Consider the following 19,903-nt stretch of genomic DNA (forward strand, 5'->3'; position numbering starts at 1 on the left):
ATAAATGACTTAAACGCCTATCAAATATATTTCCGATATACCAACCATTTGCCGAAATAAAATAATTCTCCACTTAGACTAATTAAATTCAAAACAAGAATTCGAGGAGTGCACCTTTCCACCTGACATAGCTTTAATGAGATATTCAAATATTATATCATCTTTGAAACTTATAAATTTTACTTACAAACGTTAATTCAGTATTTTATTAATGTTTTATAGTAATCGGACGTAAACAATTTGAAAAGTCGCATTTGTCTAAGCTATTTGGGGACACTGTTTATGAAAAAAAGACTTGAAATATCTTCTCATTTAACTCTTTTTAGATAATGGCTTACAGATTGAATTCCAGAGAGTACTGAATGCTAGCACTCAAACAGTTACACAAATACGGATGGACAATACAAGCACTGACACGTTTCAGATTAAGTGTAATGTGAACAATGTGATGGATTTATTTGAAATCAGTGGTTTGAATGTACAATATAAAGCGATTGCAAATGCCGAATACTTTACAGACCTAGCGATATTGCAGAATATTGATCCCAAAAATGAAGTCACTTACCAAAAACCTGTGTTAGCACAGGGTGCAAGTCCAGGTTGGAGTCCAGTGGGAAGCTTTGTAACAACAAACGATAACGGAAGATATGGTACATTGGGTGTGTCTCGACCAGTGTCAACTGTTACCTGTAGTAATGCAGTGGAGTACAGATGTCATCTGGCATACACAAAACCTGAATCTTCAAATTATGAGAGTGTTACTATTGACATATCTAAAGAGATTGATGTCCAAGGTAAGTTTGTCTAATCTTAATTCATTATTAAGGTACACTATACAAGTGTAAAACACAAATCAATTTGGCATAAACTTTATTAATGATTAGAACTATAACACTCTAACCTGTATAACCTGTGACAACTTCAACGCAGGAAGATTAAAATGTAAAAAGTGTAGCACTTTTAGTATTGCATCCTGTATCACATCTTGTAAAGTTACCATCATCAGAAATGTTATAGAATTAAAAGTTGCCTAGCATAGCTTTATCTTAAATATATAGTCATATATCTTATTTAATGCTTGATATTCTTTTAAAGAATGCATGAGCATCTGTTTGCGATACTCCTTGATATGGACTATAGATTTATTTCAAATATGAACTTATCTTGTAGACTGTACTGTAACAATAACATGTTTATCCTTCAGCTGTTTCCACTACAATCACAAGGATAGGATAATTTAGATACAAAGACTTATTTTCAATATCTACTTCTCACTTAGAATCTACCGTTATCTATGCATCTTTTCCTCTTCAGTTTTGCCCTCTACTTTAACAAGTCAAGTTTTCAACATAACTGGCTTCAGTACCATTCCGATAAACCTCCCTGACCCAAATGAGCCCTTCTACGTAGGTCAAACAGTCAAGATGGAGTGCTCGGCCGACATTGGCTCCTACAACAGTACTGTCCAGATCCGCTGGTTGAAGAGCAACATTGTTGCAGCTAGTCCGTCCCCTTGCTCCGTACTACAGTTCTGAAACAGTCTTAGGCGATCCCCGTGCCACGAGCAATTGCGTATATAAAAAAACGGACCCTGTAACTTACAATGTTACGGCTCAGGATGCTTTCAGAACGGCCGACAACATACTTTATTTTCAATGTTATGTGTACATTCCGGGGAGCATGAAACGGGAAACACCGGAAGACCAACGTCAAAATTTCGTATTCATCGTCTTTTTCTAGTCAAAATGCGAGTTGAGAGTCATAATTATAGATACTTTATAAAGAATGACTTTGCCGTTTACATTGTTTAATATACAGGTGTGTTTCATTTTTAAAAATAGTCTTCCCTCTAATTCATTAAATAATAAAATATAATGAGTTTGCCTAAATAACAAGAATTCTACGCAAGCAGTATTATTATCTAAACCTGTATTCACAGATTCTATGGGTGATTCTTCTGATACAGAGGGTGTAAATAAAGGTACGTAGTAATAACTCAACTGTTCCCTGTTCCCGTTCACAATGACGTCCACACTGGTACGAATGAGGTGCGCGTTGGCTAATGCTACGATATTCCAGTTAATTTGGTTACCCATCATCCATTGCACCATCCTTTTCCATTGCCCTTCAATTATAAAGTGTAATTTGCAAGTATTTCTGCTCATTACTTTTTCAGATGTAGCCATTACAGCTGGGAAAATATGTTACACAATATTGAATAAACTAGGGTTTTTTTCTCTTTTTAATTGCATTTGACCTCTTAGTTTGTACAGTATGCATTAATAAAAATACTGTATGATGCGGTTAGCTGAATAGTTATTACTAAAGATATCTTCAAGTATATGATATGTAGGTGTTGTAGTTAGACGTGTCTGCTAGGCCTTAAACAAGGTGCCTCTAAACGGGGTTATGGTTAATTCTATGTATACTGATATTGTCATTGTAGTTTCCAGTGCTATAGTAGCGGTTTACTTTATCATGACTTTTGACGTTTGTAGTTTTATTAATATTCCAGAATCTATGTCAAAGGGAACAGTGACAATCGAAGTATTTGTGGGAGCTGTTGGTGGAGCTGTTGCTCTAGCTGTCGTTGTTATAGCTATTTTTGTCGTTTCCAGAAGATATCGTTTGCCTTGTAGGCACACTTCAGGTATGATAGTCATCTTACTAAATTCAGTGTTACCATTAATGCTATTACAACAAAAGAATGAAGAAAACGCAGTTTTGGGTATTGAGCCTCTCACTCACATTGTATACAAACGTTCATATTTCATATCAAAACAGATAGAATGGCATTTTGTTTTATTTTCAAACGACTTGACTAATGTACTGGCTGCTTTTTAAGATAGGCACACACATATACATTGATGATCTTAAAAAGAAAAACCTGGTTGCTAACAAAATTACACTAATCACTGCTAACGTCCCCTACACATACAGTGAGCCTACGGCCCTCTGCAAAAAGTAATAGTGCCGATGGGTATTAGGACTGCATAAATACTACAAACGTCACCTAGGTTTACGTTGAGTAACACTGTCATTGTTCCCTAATCTCAATGTAAGCAACATTGCCCCTATGCTTATTGTTAGCCACACTTGCTACGCCTACTAGGCCCACTTTAGCGAGAATGCCAAGCATCGAATGCTTATGAGGAACACCTCCACCGCCTCCTAGGCCCACTTTATGCACCACTTCCAACGCCCCTAGCCAACTCTTAGCAGCACTTCCAACGCCTCTTTGGATCCACTGTGAGTAATTCCTCCCTCACCCCCTTGCCCTACGGATAGCGAAACTTCCATCGCCCTATTTTCTCAAAGGTCTAATCTGTGCGACACTGCCGACGGTATCTAAGCCCACTGTTATCAACACTGCCAAATCCTCTTATGCCCATTGTGAGCAGCAATTCCAACGTCATCTAAGCTCATTGTTAGCAACACTTACAGCGCTCCCTATGCTCATTTTTAGCAACACTGCCAGCGCTCAAAAGGCACAATATCAGCAACACTGCCGACAGCCCTTAGGCCAGCTGTAAACAACATTGCCAGCAATTGCCGACAATGAGCAGCACTGCCTACGCCTCCTAGGCCCACTGTTAGCAACCCTACCAGCGCTCCATTAAGCCTCATATGACCAACTGCCATAAAACCCATTGTTAGCAAAAGTGACAATGCGATCTACGCACACTTTTAACAATACTGCCAACACACCCTTTGACCCAATGTGAGCATTTGTGTGTATATGTTTTTCTGCATTGGTATTCAAAGAAACAAAAACAGGGTGGAAGTTGAAGTTTGATCTTATCTAAAAAAAAAATAAGATTTTAAGCTTAGTATTGAATGTCAAAATTGGCTTAGTCATTGAATGGTATTTAATTGATTTCCACCACTTTGGCACATTTTAAAAATCTGACCAATAAAATTAAATAAAAGCCTCAACGCCTCAAAACTAAATTTGCTCTTCAAAAACAAAAATGTGAATAAGTTAATTTGGTTGCTTTGTTTCTTTAAAAACCTAGGAGCCAACTGAAATTGCCCGAAATTTGTCAGGGCAAGCATGCATTTGATTGGAAGTAAACCAGTTAATCAAACGGTTACTTCCTCCCTCAACAGTGCGTTAACAACATCTGAATTTTTATCACACATGAAAAGAGTACTTTTATTTGCTTAATAATACAAGACTGCCTTATTGATAAAGTAGAAAATGTCAACGAGAGAATTGTTAAGGACTAGAGGCAAGCCTTTATTATTGAGTCCCACTCATTGGTCGTTTGACCAAGTTTGACCCATTGTTTGCTATTTGTAACATAGATATGCATCAGTTTACATGCCTGAGAAAATATATGCATTAAGCTTGTCTTAGATGAGGGTATGGGGCAAGCAGTAGAATGCTTTTAAGAGATCCATTAGAACTGCACCTACATATTCGTTCTTATCAAGGGCCTTTTCCACTCTTCTACAAGCCTCAACAAGGTAATATGACATTCATTTGTTGTTCTGAAAGCTGCCAGAAAAGGATGTTTTTTTATCAAAATGATTAATCAGTTTCTAGCTTAATACACGTTCAAATTATTTTGACATTGACGGTAAATTTCTGACTGGTATGTAGTTTTTTCTGTAAATGGTTCATATTTTATGACAATAGGGGTAACATGTGCTAGCTTAAGACTATTTTGGAAATGATCCTTTGCTTATGATTCCATTGACCATGTTTCGGACGGGATTTTTTTAAATATCTTTGCCAGCAATGATAATTTCGGGAAGAATCAGATCTTATCCAGTTGGGTTTTTTTACTGATCAAATATTTTCCTTTATCTTTATCGGTAACCGGATTAAAATGAAAATCAGATGACATTTGACATTATTCCTGTATTTTGTCAATACAAGTGTGTTTATTTTTATCTAGTTCCAGATGTTCCAATATTTTCCGCTTTATTGATGTACAAGTTCATTTTATTTGCCACCAGCTTTTGATCAAAAACCAAATTTTCTATGTTGTCTTTGAGTATTATTGGGATTTCATATTGATTTGTAGGTCATCTTAGCTTCATCTTGTTATGAACGATTGAATAATTGAGGTGATCCGACTTATCTCCAAGTTGAATAAATAAAATCATTGCGACGGACCAGAACATAATAATTACTTTGTGCTCTTTAAAAAGCAAAAGTGTTGCAATTGATCTAAACCTTTACTGTGGCCTGTTAAATCATGGTATTTGTCAAATTGTTGATACTATGTACGTTTCTGTATGATCCCTTGTATTATTGAGAAAAGCAAAATAATTTTTAAATGCGATTAACTTGTTTAAATAATATTTTGTATGTTAAACTATTGCGAACTTCTAAATTTCAGATAGAGTTTGGACATAAATTGATGTCATTGATTACCATTTACTGTAAAATTCAAATTGGAAAATGTGTTACGATAAACGTTTTCCATTTCCAGATAATACAAAACGTACCAAAATTCAGTAAGTATGAGTATTCAAATTAAGCAATGACTATTATTTATTCTTTAAAGTTTGTGCTTCATGCGTAAACATAAACTTAATAAAAGCGCCGCGGCCATTAATAAAAGTCGGAGATATGCCCCTTCTGCACATGTACATACTGGCTTTGGTAAGTTGTCTACCAATGCAAAGTTTAAAGGTGTTGCAGTATATTTAGTTAAAATGGGGACATAACCCAAGGTTGTCCGGTTAGCGAAAGGTAGTCGTCAAGCCGGACTTGTGGGTTTTCCCCGGGTTCTCCCCTTACCCAAACCACTCGATGCCAAACCCTAGCGCAGCATTGTGCCAACGGGAGTGAATTTATTTATTAAAACTTAATTTACAATTTTTACAAAAAAGATTAAGTTTAAACATGAAAGCCCGAGTGACATATGGCATTATCTCTGCCAATTTCTTTTGAATATCTTGAACGGTTCTCGTGTTATTGCCATGGTTTGAGTTTTTGCACGACGCCGACGAGAACGACGATATCATGGCTTTCACAGTACAATTAAAGCTCAGCATTTCGCGAATGTGAATATTTTTTTGTATATCAGTTAATGAAATAATAAAAAAGGAACAGAACAGTTTATTAAGACGTATAAAACAGATGCAGCGAAGTATGATGATTATAGCCTTTATGTGTAAAGTAGATCAAACCCAGTGTTTGTGAGACAGACAGCGCCAACTTACGACCACCTGACTTCTAGAGAGCAGACGGAATACACAGAAATAGGTAATGTATCTAACAAACAGAAACGCTAAACACAATGTCTTATACCATACAAAACATAAGCCTGTTTATTAGGTTTTCCAATGACACTACCAACTAGAATATTTTTTTAAACAGTTTGATTGTCAACATTTTGCACCAGTTTATTTATGGATATGTATGCATGCCTTTTGAACCTTACTTCCTGAAACCAAGACAAAATGCTTGAAGAATTCACCTACAACAATGTCAAACATTTAAAACGAATGTTGTTTTGCTGAAAGGTTCACATTTATGAATTTCATTTATCACGTATTAATTTTGTTGGATATTACCCCTTGAACGCAAATGCCCCAGTAAATCAGCGGTAACAGCTAGGCTTTCATATCCAAAAGAGCCTGGTACAAATCCAGCTGTCGACGGCAAGCCATTCAGTATAGTTTTCATCTTTGATATGACCTTCCTGTATCTACATTGTTCTTTTCAGGCATGACGGCTGTTGGAAATTCTGGGTAACTAATATATGTATCTGTTGTTATATATCATACATTGCCGAAGTTTATGGTGAACATTTCATTGCTATGCTTTCCTTTTGCCATTATTGCACAAATATCTAAACTTATTAGTTAGCATTTTATGCCATTCACGATTCTATATCATGCTGATACCTGAATGAAATCATTAATCATAATTCACGGAGAAAGGTGAACCTTTCTATCAATCCTGTATTAAACATTATCAGTGCTGGCAGTCAACATAACCAAAGCACCTCGTATGAGCGTCTTCACACCAGAGAAAAAGCCGTATATACAGAGATTGGTAAATGTACTTTCATATCTCTGTTTATCCGAAATTGATTTATCAAAGTTCCACGATACATATTAACAGTAAGTTAACACTATAAAAGAATGTTCATTTGATCAATAATATCAAAACATTGACCTCGTTGTATTCTGTCCTTATAAACATTGCTTGTCTTTTCTTCAGGAAGTGCTTTTCCAGAGAGTAAGACGCAGTGAGTATACATCGTCGTCACAAAAATTAAATATGCACTTAACATCTTAAACGTGGATTAGTTTTTGCTTTTACTGATTGTTCCAACGTGATTACATTTTATTTAACAGAAAATACTTAATATTGCATTGGTATTGAACGTTTGTGTTTCGTCATGTTTAAATACCATACAAACTGTGTCAATGTGTGATATCCTCCTTGTGTCATATTATTGTGGCATTATGATCCTGATCTTACTATGGAGACAAACCCAGTAGCTAATCAACTAGCGATGATATTGTATAGAAGAAAGATAGTCAAGGCTTACCACCGATTTAGTGATAGAAACACACAACATCAGAATGCAACAAACATATAAAAACTATTCATTCCTTAAAATATCTTTATTGATAAAGGTTCTGGTAACTGCCTCGAAACGGCCATGGTTCTATGTGTATTGCCATGATGCCTCTTCAGTGTAGGATATATTTTGCTACTTTTCATGTAAACAAAAATCATGAGACCTATGGAATTATCTGGGCCCATTTGTGTGTATCATATATATTTAGATATGTGAATCAACAGACAGACTCGCCCGCAGCAGGCAGTAATTATGAAGTTCCGGAAAACCGTAAGTCCTAAAATATATTTCATTCAATCGAATGCGAATGACTGTGAACTATACTTGGGGACAAAAGAAATGGTACGTGTTTAGAAATTTGTTTTTGGTGAACTGTAGACGTTCGATGATATATATTCTCCCCGAATTATTTACCATTGCGATGATATTATGATAAAGTGGGACACTCCCCTGAATATGTGCCATTTGCCAGAAGTAAATCATCTCAAAAGGTACAATATCTGGAGTGGTTTTAGAACTGCTATATTTGCATGCATAGTTTCTTTTTTCATGTTTTATATATTGAAATGATTCAATTGTGTTTCATAGATTGAATTTGGGAAATTAGATTTAAAAAAGACTGAACTATTAAGACTATACTAGTAATGCATTTATCAAGATTTTTGTGATTCAGGTTTATAAAATGAATATCAAGATGATTATTTCTCCAATGCGATGAGATTAATTACAAAAGCAATATCTTTATATTGTACCAATTTGTTTTCAGAAGAATCGTCAAATGAACCAAGAGAGTAAGCAAAATTTATTGTTCTTGAATAAATGTAAATATATGTACAACTAATGCAGTGTTAATACTTAATTCAAACATATATGCCGCTCTTTTTTCCATAGGGTCGTAATACACATTTCACATTTGTCTCAAGGGCATAAAGTTGTTTGCATTTAGGAACACACAAATATATTTATCGATTACAAAATGTAATACGCTATTGTAATTTTGTTTTAGTTATGAAAACGAAACAAACCCGAAGAAAACTCAAGCCAGTACGTATGAACATGTATATACAACGCCTTTGAAACATCAGTATACTGCCCTTGGTATGTATATGTTCATAATGAATTGGATCAAAGTTGTTAGTATTACTGTTAAAAAGTGTTAATGAGGGCCAATTAAACATCATTGTCGTCATTGTGTTTATTTACTATCTTATTTGTTTATCGAAGTTCCACTCAGATGACGAGTAAAACATATTGCGCTAAAGACGGTAAACAATAACTTCACATGTCTCAACTTGCATTAATTGAGAGATCAGTTTTACTTATACAAGAAAGTAATTGACACAAATCCTCGAAAGGTGCCGTGAAATAGTTTGCAATCCAGTATGATTCAAATGGAATACTCCGTAGGAAATATAAATGAATGAAACAAATGTTTTGAAGCAATATGTAAACTGATAATGTAAAATAAATAGAGGTGTGCGTATGCAGCTCGATATAGAAAATATGTCGATGAAGTATCATAGCAATTGCATTTAACACACAAATATACATTAAATGATTCTCACTACTATGAAACGAAGTGCATAAACTTACGGACTGCACGTAGTTTGTGAACAATAGTGAGATTCAATAGTTTGACTCAACTCACGATATTTGGCTGATCTTTGACAAAGTATTGCATTGTTTCTTCTTTCAATTATGTATTTTGTTTCATATATTCGCGATTTACAAAGATATTAAAAGTTGAAAGTATACAAACTCAATTAATAAAATATGTCCTTTTCGGTTAAAAAAGGTAACACACATCGAGTACATTTAGATTCCTTAATAAATGTCGAAATGTATTTAAACTCAAAAGTGTGAAGATATTATCAGCAGAATATAACCTCCGATTTGTTTTGGGAGATATCAAATTGATTTGTGAATAAGGCAGATGGTTTAATTGGCCTCTTTGTTAAAATGAATTAGAATTATGAATAACTTTGTGCATGACGCTTATTAAAAATTATAGTATTATGGGATAGTCAATTGTTCATAAACAGCCATGAACATAGGCGAAATTAGCTTCATGAAAAAGGTCAGGGAGTTTAAGTAGTGTTGCATTTTAAGTATGTCAGAACATCTCATTATCCTCATTATCGGGGTATGAACGCCGTTGGGTAGGTTAAAGTGTATGGAGTCCCATGGATCCATTACGTACTTGTACTAGTCCAATTGCGTTAATATTCCTATTAATGACATCAATTGACCTTACGACAGCGGCTTCTAAGCCACGCCCCCTGATATCAAGGGAGCGAACTCTGTCTATGTCCGTCAAACAAACAAGGAAGCAATGGCGTCTCGCGTCGTTTCGCTTTCCGATATTCCTGACAAATTATCATGAATGTAACATTTCACTGCGAAAACAATTAGTAGTCAAAGGAGTTTGTAACTGGCTGCTACATCGGAAGGCTCGATATATCTTTAGAGGATGACGATATCTAACATTTACGGGGTGAAATCTATCCAAGTCAGAGAAAATCGGATAGCCGCCATGTTGTCAACATTGACATCAATACAAAGGAAAAGCGTGTGTGTGACGCATACTGTAAATGCAAACAAGGGTAACTTTAACTTTTAATAACATCGGTCATTGTAACAGTATGGTTGAAACAAAGATTAAATCATCGCACAATATCAGTAAATCATAAATGGCCCGAATGGGGAACCCGGAAGTGACATTAAATGACAGTTACATGCCAGCTATATAAGCTTGTATTCTATAGTATGAGCAGATATGGGTTATTAGGGTTATGCATAAAAAGTTTCAGCTCTCAGCGACTAAACACTCCCCCTTATGAATAATAATGTAATAGTTGATAAGTGACAATCGTGGGTGATACCAATCTGTAACTTTTGCATTGCTCAAACATTCACATGCTATGACTTTTGTTCTGATATAAAGAGTGGAACATGTTTACACACTCTGGCTGTAAAAGTAGACCTTGGAGGAAAAGTGCCCCCGGTGTGGGGCTCGACCTCACAACCACCGGAACACTTGCACGGCGCTCTAACCAACTAAGCTGACCGGGCAGCTGGTTCTAACCCACACACACTACCCTCCCCCATTAACCTGTTAAGTCTGATGGAGGGTCTCCTGCTGATCACCGTTGCCACCATTAAAGTATTCCAATTGATGGATATAAGGAAGTCCCCTTGTTATTGTCTTCAACAAGCCTACCGCCACAGGGGACCTAGCATAAGACCAGAAACCGCCCCCCCCACCACACACACACACACACACACACACACATGATATTTGCCAGTCCAGGCAATGTCAACAGCAGGAGAAAACCAGCGATGACAAGTTTTACAAATAATCGGTAGGACCTATTTTAAAGCTTTTTATAACATTTAGTTTTACTTTGCTGTACAAAAGTAATGGACTGTTTGTCCAGAAAAAACAACAAAACATACAGTTAGCTATTATCTTGTCAATATTTCATTATGATATATGTTTTGCAGAATCAAGTTCTAATGAACTTAATAATTGATTTAAATGTACATTGAAATAAATTGATTTATACAGAAAATAATACCTTAACGATTCAGACCGTTCTGTTCTTTTTTTTTTTGGTGGCTCAGATATTAATCTGAGTTTTGGAGGAGGTCTAGCTGGTGTGAGCTGGTCAAATACGCTGCTTGAGGGTCAGGGTTTTCTTGATTGGGTTTCCCGTCGAAAAAAGTGCTGATATGAAAATAAGAAATCTATGAAATGTGTCAAAATGACAGCTAAAATAGCCATTGTTTACATAGTAACCATACGAGTAGATGAGATTCGGAATCATGCGATGGTTCGGACAAAAATTAAGTTGTACGATATTTCCTGATTTACTTTGAAAGCAAAGCAGTTTATAAGCATACATAACGGTATCAACAAAAATATCTCTATCTTGAATGAAATCAATCGTGTCCATATTGAACCTGATATTAAATGGCCATTAATGCCGATTTGACAATACAAACCAAAGCATACATGTACGATGTTTATAGTTTAAAAATAGTAACACTAATTTAGGCCATGCACGGACAATTTCAGTATTAAATAAATTTTAAGCGGATAGACCCCCACCCCCCCTTATAAGCAAATAAGTAGTTTTGTTCAGAAAAATACTTTTGTACAGACTTGTATAGCTGTTTCGCCTTTGAACGGTCTTTCAAAATTTCCAAGTTCAGCTGTTGGTGAGGTCCTCCACAGAGTCTGATCCAGCGCTTGCATTTTTCTAAAATATTCGCTGGTTTCGAATACGGAACGAATTGCACGCCATCTTTAGTCGGCCTGGCTACCTTGTATCCGTATTATAAGTGCCATGACAACACCTTTTTACCATAATACTTAAAAAGGCGAGAAAATGCCAGCGCATGTATATGACGGACTCTGGTCAGTTTGACGGACAAAATGGCGGATAACAACACGGCTTATCAGCGCTACATTCTGATTGGCTGATAGGACCTGTCAATCAAATCATGTCGTAAGGTCAATTCTGCCATTCATTATTTAAATTTACACCAATAGTTTATTATTTCATTCAAGAACTCTTGCAAAAGTACTTCATTTCACTTAAGACAACCTAACAGTTTACTTTTCTTACCCATTCTGTAAAAAACGACCTGACCGTAAACCGGAAGCAGTTTATCAAATAATGTCACACTCCCGCGGGATAAGATCAACCACTTGAAATCATTTTTATACGTAAAATTGAAACACTTATGGGAACAAAGCATTTAACATATCATATATTAACACTTTCTAAAATATTGATTTAACTTTACGGGGCCTGCTAACATTATACAAACAATAACAAGATAAACAATGTATTGTTATGCGATGATTCGCGATCCGAACATATTCAAAGATGTTGCGTTCATCGGATGATAACCAAAATTGCCGAAAGGCAGTTCAATTAAGGAATAGAAGTTGAGGTGTAAATATACTGGTATAATCCAGTTTCTACCTGAACATTGTGTTATATTATTGTGAATAGGTACGCCCCGAATTTGTCTTACATATTTGGAATATTTAGTGCTTATAGGGACATACATTTTTGGCATGCCTTTGATAAATAACACAGAAGTTAACGTATAAACACAGCTTTTAGAATTTTTGATAAACAAATTATGTAAATCCATTCCCACTTGACCTTTTACATTATCATCAGAATGTAACAAGTTGGAAATGAAACCGCTTTATGTGATATTTATTGTCCAGTTTGAAACAGACGCAGCTGATAATAGAAATCAGAACATATATTGTTTACCTGTCTGGTATCTACTTAGTCTAGTATATCATACAGCAGCTAAAGTACACACAAAGATATGTCGTGTGTTGTCCAAGGCTTGTTTGTACAATTTCGGTCTTTAATGTTGTTTTCATTTTTCTGTTATATTTGCATAAAGGAATTAATTAACCTTTTCAAATTCATGCTCTTATTTTATTTTGAAAATGTGTTTCGCTAGGATATATTATTAAAGTGATCCTTTATTTTGAACCAAATCAAGTACAGCAGAAAGAGAGAGGGGGTGGGGTTTAAATAATCCTGTCAGTGTTTAGTATCACTCCTGTTTAAGGAGCCTTTTCCCTTTGTGAGCCACACACATGTGTTTCGGTATAGCAACTGCACCAATGGAACGATTACATCAATACTTATGTGAAACGTTTAAATCGCAATTCATTTCTCGACCTAATGAATTGTTGACAACATGTGACGAGTAAAATCGTATGTATTTATCATAATTGAGACTTTATTATCTAATACAGCTCAAAATTCATGCTGACCTTACTATGTGACGGTCACCATGTTTTATGTGGTTAACCTATTTGATCTAACTTAATAAACGTTCTTTGACTTTACATCGACAAGAATACTCCGATCATTACGGAATTGAAAACACTTACCTGACACACTGACGATAACACTATTGCTACTGTTTATATTAAGATTCACTTGACACGTAAAGTTGTCGTTCTGATTTTCCCGTGTAACACTTAAAATAGTCAGCGTGAGACAGGTGAAGGTGAAGAGAGTTTCGTCGAGACCAGGCTTTCCGTAAGTTGAACATGGTTCCGGTTGTCGGATTGTTATATGGTATTTTCGTTCCGAATTCTTGCCATTATTTGCCCATCTTATTGCATACAGCTGGTCATTTCCAGTATACGTGCAGGTCAATGTTAGTGATGAACCCTCTGGAACAGTCGCTGCTGATGAACTTATGATAACGGAACCATCAGCACCTAACAGAAAAAAACAACAGGAAATACATTTTAGTAATATTTTATTTAACCTTTAGGCAATGTATGCACGAATTTGTGCAATGAGTACGGTCACCACTTACGTAGCCATTTACAGATATTTATAAGAACGATATGTTTTAAAGTTACTTTTATAAACAATTTGTATTAACTCCATTTCCAGGCTTATGCGATCATGTTTCTTTTATTTTTAATACAATAACTTTGACACTTTATTTTCAGCCTGACGTTAAAATCTACTATACTAATTGTTTATGGACCGTTTGGAATCAACATCACGATGTACCAGAATGTCTGATTTATCTCGAAATCAAATTGTACGAATGCTATTTAAAGATGATAAGTTTTACAATGTGTATTCGTGTGTATTACATTCTCCAAATATATTAAATAAATACCGACGTCTAAAAGCATTCTGCTTGCAAATATCTTTTTTATTCAGGCCTTATTTAAACCATGGTGTATTTGCATTTTCAAAAGAGTTATTTACATACAAAATATATACTTTAAGCACATGACATTCTTAGCAGCATTAACATGAATATCGGGTATTTCTGAAAAAAAAATCCTTTAATTTGCTTTCATTAAACTTCCATTGTATTCGGACTCGAAGCTCTGCTGAGTCATATTCAAACTGCCTACATGTATTATATATCAGAGTGCACAAACTAAGAGCCTCAAATAAGACGTTAACATGATAGAACCAGTTTTGTTTGTTGCATAAATCATACTAAGCGTGTAAATGCCTGGCACATGAGCGTAACCCGACCGTTACCAAACTGCATTCGGTGAATGGCTCATATCCCGATATGTCCGTATGCGTTACGAAAGCAATTTAGAATTGAGCTTATATGTATCCTTTGCAGCATTAAGGTTCCTATATGAATCAATTGCATTTAAGCGAAGACATTTTCTTGGGTAATCATGATTCTTTGTCGCAGATATGTTTCTGTGAAACACCTCATGTATCGGCAAATGTTATTTACAGGTCTCGTCAACAAAATCATTATTTAATACATTCAAATTCGAAATGAGCATTTTTTATACCGATGAATATCCGACAACCATCTAGTAAAGGTCACCATGACCTCGAATAATGTCTTATTTACCCCCTAATCATTAGAGCTCATCTCATGACCTTGGCCAATGTGCATACAGGTTATGAGGGATATACAAGTGATTGACAAGTAATTGGTTGGAAACTGTTTCTCTACAAAAGGTGATGATAACCTCGACTTTTGACCTGCTGACCACCAGAATTGTAAGGTTCATATAATAGAGCATGGTCGATGTGCACAGCAAGTTTACATATTCTACAAATAGTCATTCACATGTTACACTTGTTTCCTAGAAACGGTCACCATAACCTTCATCTTTGATTTATTGACCTTCAAATCAAACGTGGTTATCCACTTAACATTATCAGTATGCATACCAATTTCAAAGACACAATAACATGTCAAATATCAGATTATAATATATAACTTTCAGATTGCGTGATTTGTGTTCAAGAAAAATCTATTTAATATAATAATTTAATATCAATTTATTAATTGCACATGCTTAGCGTAAGAAGCGTCTTATACGTCATTTCGAGCCGTAACCTATATTTTAAGATATTAAAATTGAACTCAATGTCGTTTTGTTTTCAATGTAAGGCTTAATTCCTGGATTTGGTTTTTGTATAAAATATTTTCTAATGATTTAAATACTTAAGATACATGGACTCGATTGAATTTGGTACAAGTTGTCACCGATGAAATGTACTTTGACCTGGCGTATTTTTTTTATAACGATCCTCTTATGTTTGGCCTACAGCTTCCACTCACGTTTATAATGTCAAGCCATTCTACGTCATACACATATTATTTCTTTCAAAGCAATACGCTTTAAGGACAATTGAACACAAACACCTTCCAAACTTCGTACACGCTTACCCTGCACATTGCCAAAACGTTACTGCGTTTCTTTCAAGCATGACAACGAATGCCCACAACATAATATCCAACAGATATGAATCACAACCCAGTATTTTGATATCTTAAAATGTTGTTATTATCGGTGTCTGAAATAAATAATGATAAGAAACAGTTTGAAGAGGAACGTTGCATGGTTTTTAAGCAGTTATATAGTTGGTACGTCTCAATCTAAATTTTGAATATTTAATGATCGTAAATGATTGTTTTAAACATCTTTTTATTATTTGAGACACAAACTTTAAAAGTGACAAACGGAAATATTGCATTTTATATTATTTGAGTAAAGTGTAAAAAAAGTGTTGAGAAGTATGAAAAAATATATTCAAAAACAAATTTCATCCGTTGGCTATCAATTGACTTTTTGTGCAACAATTGGAGTTTTGCACACTCTTTTGGCAATTTTGTATATGAACAAATTTTATTTTTGGACATAAGTTGTAATGCATGTTGTAAGTAGTAAATTATAAAACATAAATACAATTTCAGAAAAAAAATACAACTTTCGATTTTGTGAAGACGATTCCCCAATTGGAGATTTTCGCTTCGCTAATAGGGAAAAGTTCTATATTGGTCAATTTCTATAGATACTTAGAACTAATTCTAATTTTCAATAACTGGGATTTATGAAAGTCGGGTATATCTGCAGTGTTGGAACTCCTGGGGTGAAATTAGGTGGATGTGTATGCTATGTACATAACTAAAAAGATATGACAGTAGTATATAATTTGACGAACATTTTGTTGTTGGAAACATATTCGATAGGGGATGTCACTGCATAAGAGACGAAACCAGACAAAAAAGTTCTTAACACAGTTAAACAGTCAAACCAAGTAGGACTTCAAACGAACATAACGAAAATGACTAGTGTAAATATGATTTGTTTTTTAGAAAAGAGTTTAACACTGAAATGGACAATTATAAAACTAGAACTTACGACTATTGTTTTCTGCAAATACCATAATGGTTAGGCCTTATTCTTAGGGACCACTTTTTAGCCCGTACAAATTATTCGCCAACCGTGCAAAGTCCTTGTTGAATTATTTTATTTGCTTCTTGTTTCATGCAACTGATATTTTGCTATTACATATACTTGTTTTGTTTGTATCAATTCAATAGGAATATCACTTTTAGCTTGGTTTTCTTTTTGTCTCAAATATTGTCAACTTTATTGTCTTTCGAGGGCATTTAATAAAAATTGTAAGACAGTTGCACACTTTAAGTTGAACATGTTTCAAAGGTCTGCCTCGATCTTGAAAGCTGGCAAACTGTTAAATTGACAACCATCATTATTTCTTAAAATTGTCAAGATATTGTTAAAGAAGTCAATACGAAATTGTTTTCTTGTAATTTGTTTCTTTTCATTGAATCAATCGCTCACAAATGGGAACTTAGAAGAATAGTTAGTTTACTTATATTATAGCATGAGGTTTCTATTGACGAAACACTAAGAGTATAAGATCTAAGTGATATAACATTAAAATGACATTCTTATTCAAAATCAATACATACACATGTTTAACAAACATAAATTTTGAGTGACAAATCTTACACTACTTACTAAATAATGCATCTTTGGAAAATATTGATTACTAATAACAATATTATAACGGTGTATTTAATAGCTGAAAACCAAAAATTATTAAATTATGGGTGAATGCTAAAACATTTACAGTAATCTACTATAGTCTCATAAGGTAGAAATACCGTGTTTTATGCACATTTGTTTCAAATTAAACTCGGGATCCTTCATAAGAGCCAAAGTTTTCGACATTTATTAATCCTTTCTGGTATATTTAAACAATTGTATTAACTGTGGTAAATCTGTTTTGGGAGTCATAGTGCATATTTAATGATATTCTATTTCAAACGGATAACGATTGAAAAAATATGCACCACATAACCGAAATCGCAGAGTGTGACTTAACACCACTTTTATGTTTTTTCATAATCAGTTATCTCCCGTAGCAATTCAAGAAACTTCAGGTGAAGGACAAACATGTTTGATTTAAATCCCCCATATGACAAATGGGTCAGTAACTAAGTCCATTTTTAATGTTGTGTCGAAATATCATGGCTACGCTTAAATTCGATCTAAATGAACGCAAACTAATAAGCATCAGAATTCAGTGCATTTTAACGTGTTTTCCAAAGCAAGAATATATCGAAAATAAACATGACCAATAGGAGAAATTAATAACAGTCAGATTGTTTTTATATATATGGTGTATATACAACAATATAGCTAAATGACAAAAGATTCCCCTTTACCTGTAACGGATTCCTCTAAGTAATAAAACTGGGCATGTCAGAAAGTGAAAGGAGTTTGTCGCAAATAATTGCGTAAAGTTTGTTGTAGAATTTTACATCAACATATACTTTAAACAAATGTAATATCTACCGCGAATCTGACACAGTTATGTATATTGTCAATGTTTAGATTGGATGCAGAAAAAGCTACATAATATCATAATATATATCATTGTCGACTTATTTATAGGCGAGAATGAACTAGGCATTGTTTTGTGTTCACTTTTAGAGTTATTATGAAACTATATGATCACACAGTCTTAAACCTTTTATTTTCTAAGGCAGACTGTGTGTGATGCTCACAGTTTCGAACAATAACTGCATCGTAAAAGTTTTTGCATTAGGTACTCTGAATTGTATTCCTCCGTCTGCAGATATAGTTGGGATGCCTAATCATTGGAGAACCTTAGGTTTACCTATTAGTTTATTATTTTTTATTTGTTTTATTATTAAGTTTCCTCACGTTAATGCATACTTTGATACGATTTACCTTTTACGTTTTTACTTTATTCAGGATTGTTGGGAGAAGAGTGAGGTTTGTGCACGTAAACTGGTTTAAACCCCCAGTAAATTTACATTTTACTGACCGTTGTTAGGCGGTACCTAACAATCCTTGATAGACATACCGGTTTTTTAGTATATATTTATATGCACTGTGCTGTTTGTTGAGTTTTGTGCTGTTGTTCCATGTTTCTTGTTCGTGATTTTTTTTCGTGTTTTATGTCTTTGGCGTTTTTTACCCAGTGCCATTAAACGGGGTTTATGTTTAAACCTTTGGCTACTGAGCTTGTTTCTGTAGTTTTTCTGATAGTATTACAACAATTGTATACGAAACATTTATGTACTTTTCTACAGAATTGTATGACATAAAGACAGCCACGTATACATTATGTAAAACTATTTGATACAGTGATACCTTAGATTTGAGTGCATAATCAATGCTACAGAAAATTGAAAAATATAGAAACACAAATAAATCACATTTTAAAAAGTTTAACCTTATATCGAATGCCCAGGTCTATTGGTAGAATAAACATTCTAAATAAAATGTGTATGCACTATTACAAAAAACATTTAAACATAAATTATTAGATGTTAGCCAAAAACTGAAAACTCCAATTGTTTATGTTTTATTGGTGGATTTTGGCCGATATTGGATTTTTTTTGTATTTTGTTTATACTTCAAACATTTCCGTTGCATTTGGTATATTATTTATATCTTTATTAATGAATATGGCTGCAGTTTAGCAAAATATAACATCACTTGATTAAATGGTTATGTACTTCTACCGCATGCCATTTATAAAATATCATAACTATCATAGATAATAAACCAAAGAAGTGGGCATCAAACGGCGTTTCAACTTTTAAGTAAATAAAACAATATCTTAAATTCATTCTATATACAAGTTTGATTCTTCTGCAATATTGTCTATTTATACGTAATCTGTCATTGCCAACTCTGAGGATGTTTTTTGGGTTAATAATGTTTTATGTGGTGTTTGCTACATAAAACAGCAAACAGCTTAACTGTTTCAACTGTCTGTTAATTCCCTGACTAAGGCCTCGTTATCATATCTACTGATATCTCTGAAAACACAACTTATTTCACAACTCACTTGCCTGCTTCTCATTGTTTGGCAAAAATTGTCTAAACATTATTTATAGTCCAAGGCATGTCGGTCAGCGATTGTCTCAACCAGATGTTCCAGTTCTCTTTCTCCGTAAATGGCGGCAGTCTGAAGTTTTGTCGCCTGTCTCTCGCAGGGTGGTAG

At 34.4% G+C, this 19,903-nt stretch overlaps 1 protein-coding gene across 1 annotated transcript; it reads left to right on the forward strand.

Annotated features, from left to right (window-relative positions):
* Positions 1 to 1,927: 1,927 nt before the first annotated feature.
* LOC128235809 (uncharacterized) lies at positions 1,928 to 19,903 on the forward strand. The gene is made up of 11 exons (XM_052950604.1): positions 1,928 to 1,981; positions 2,516 to 2,650; positions 5,445 to 5,469; positions 6,138 to 6,223; positions 6,687 to 6,711; positions 6,942 to 7,018; positions 7,187 to 7,214; positions 7,762 to 7,823; positions 8,320 to 8,344; positions 8,560 to 8,651; positions 19,797 to 19,903. The coding sequence occupies exons 1-11, from the start codon at positions 1,945 to 1,947 to the stop codon at positions 19,901 to 19,903; spliced, it is 699 nt and encodes a 232-aa protein (XP_052806564.1). The 5' UTR covers positions 1,928 to 1,944.

Source organism: Mya arenaria, chromosome 5, assembly GCF_026914265.1.
Source record: "Mya arenaria isolate MELC-2E11 chromosome 5, ASM2691426v1".
Taxonomy (NCBI): Eukaryota; Metazoa; Mollusca; class Bivalvia; order Myida; family Myidae; genus Mya; species Mya arenaria.

What these genes read in the sequence shown, in the direction of transcription:
- LOC128235809 (XM_052950604.1), top strand. Translation starts at nt 1,945, where the DNA reads ATGGGTGATTCTTCTGATACAGAGGGTGTAAATAAAG. An exon ending in GACGGAATACACAGAAATAG is followed by an intron (nt 6,224 to 6,686) that starts GTAATGTATCTA and finishes TGTTCTTTTCAG; the next exon opens with GCATGACGGCTGTTGGAAAT. An exon ending in TTATGAAGTTCCGGAAAACC is followed by an intron (nt 7,824 to 8,319) that starts GTAAGTCCTAAA and finishes ATTTGTTTTCAG; the next exon opens with AAGAATCGTCAAATGAACCA.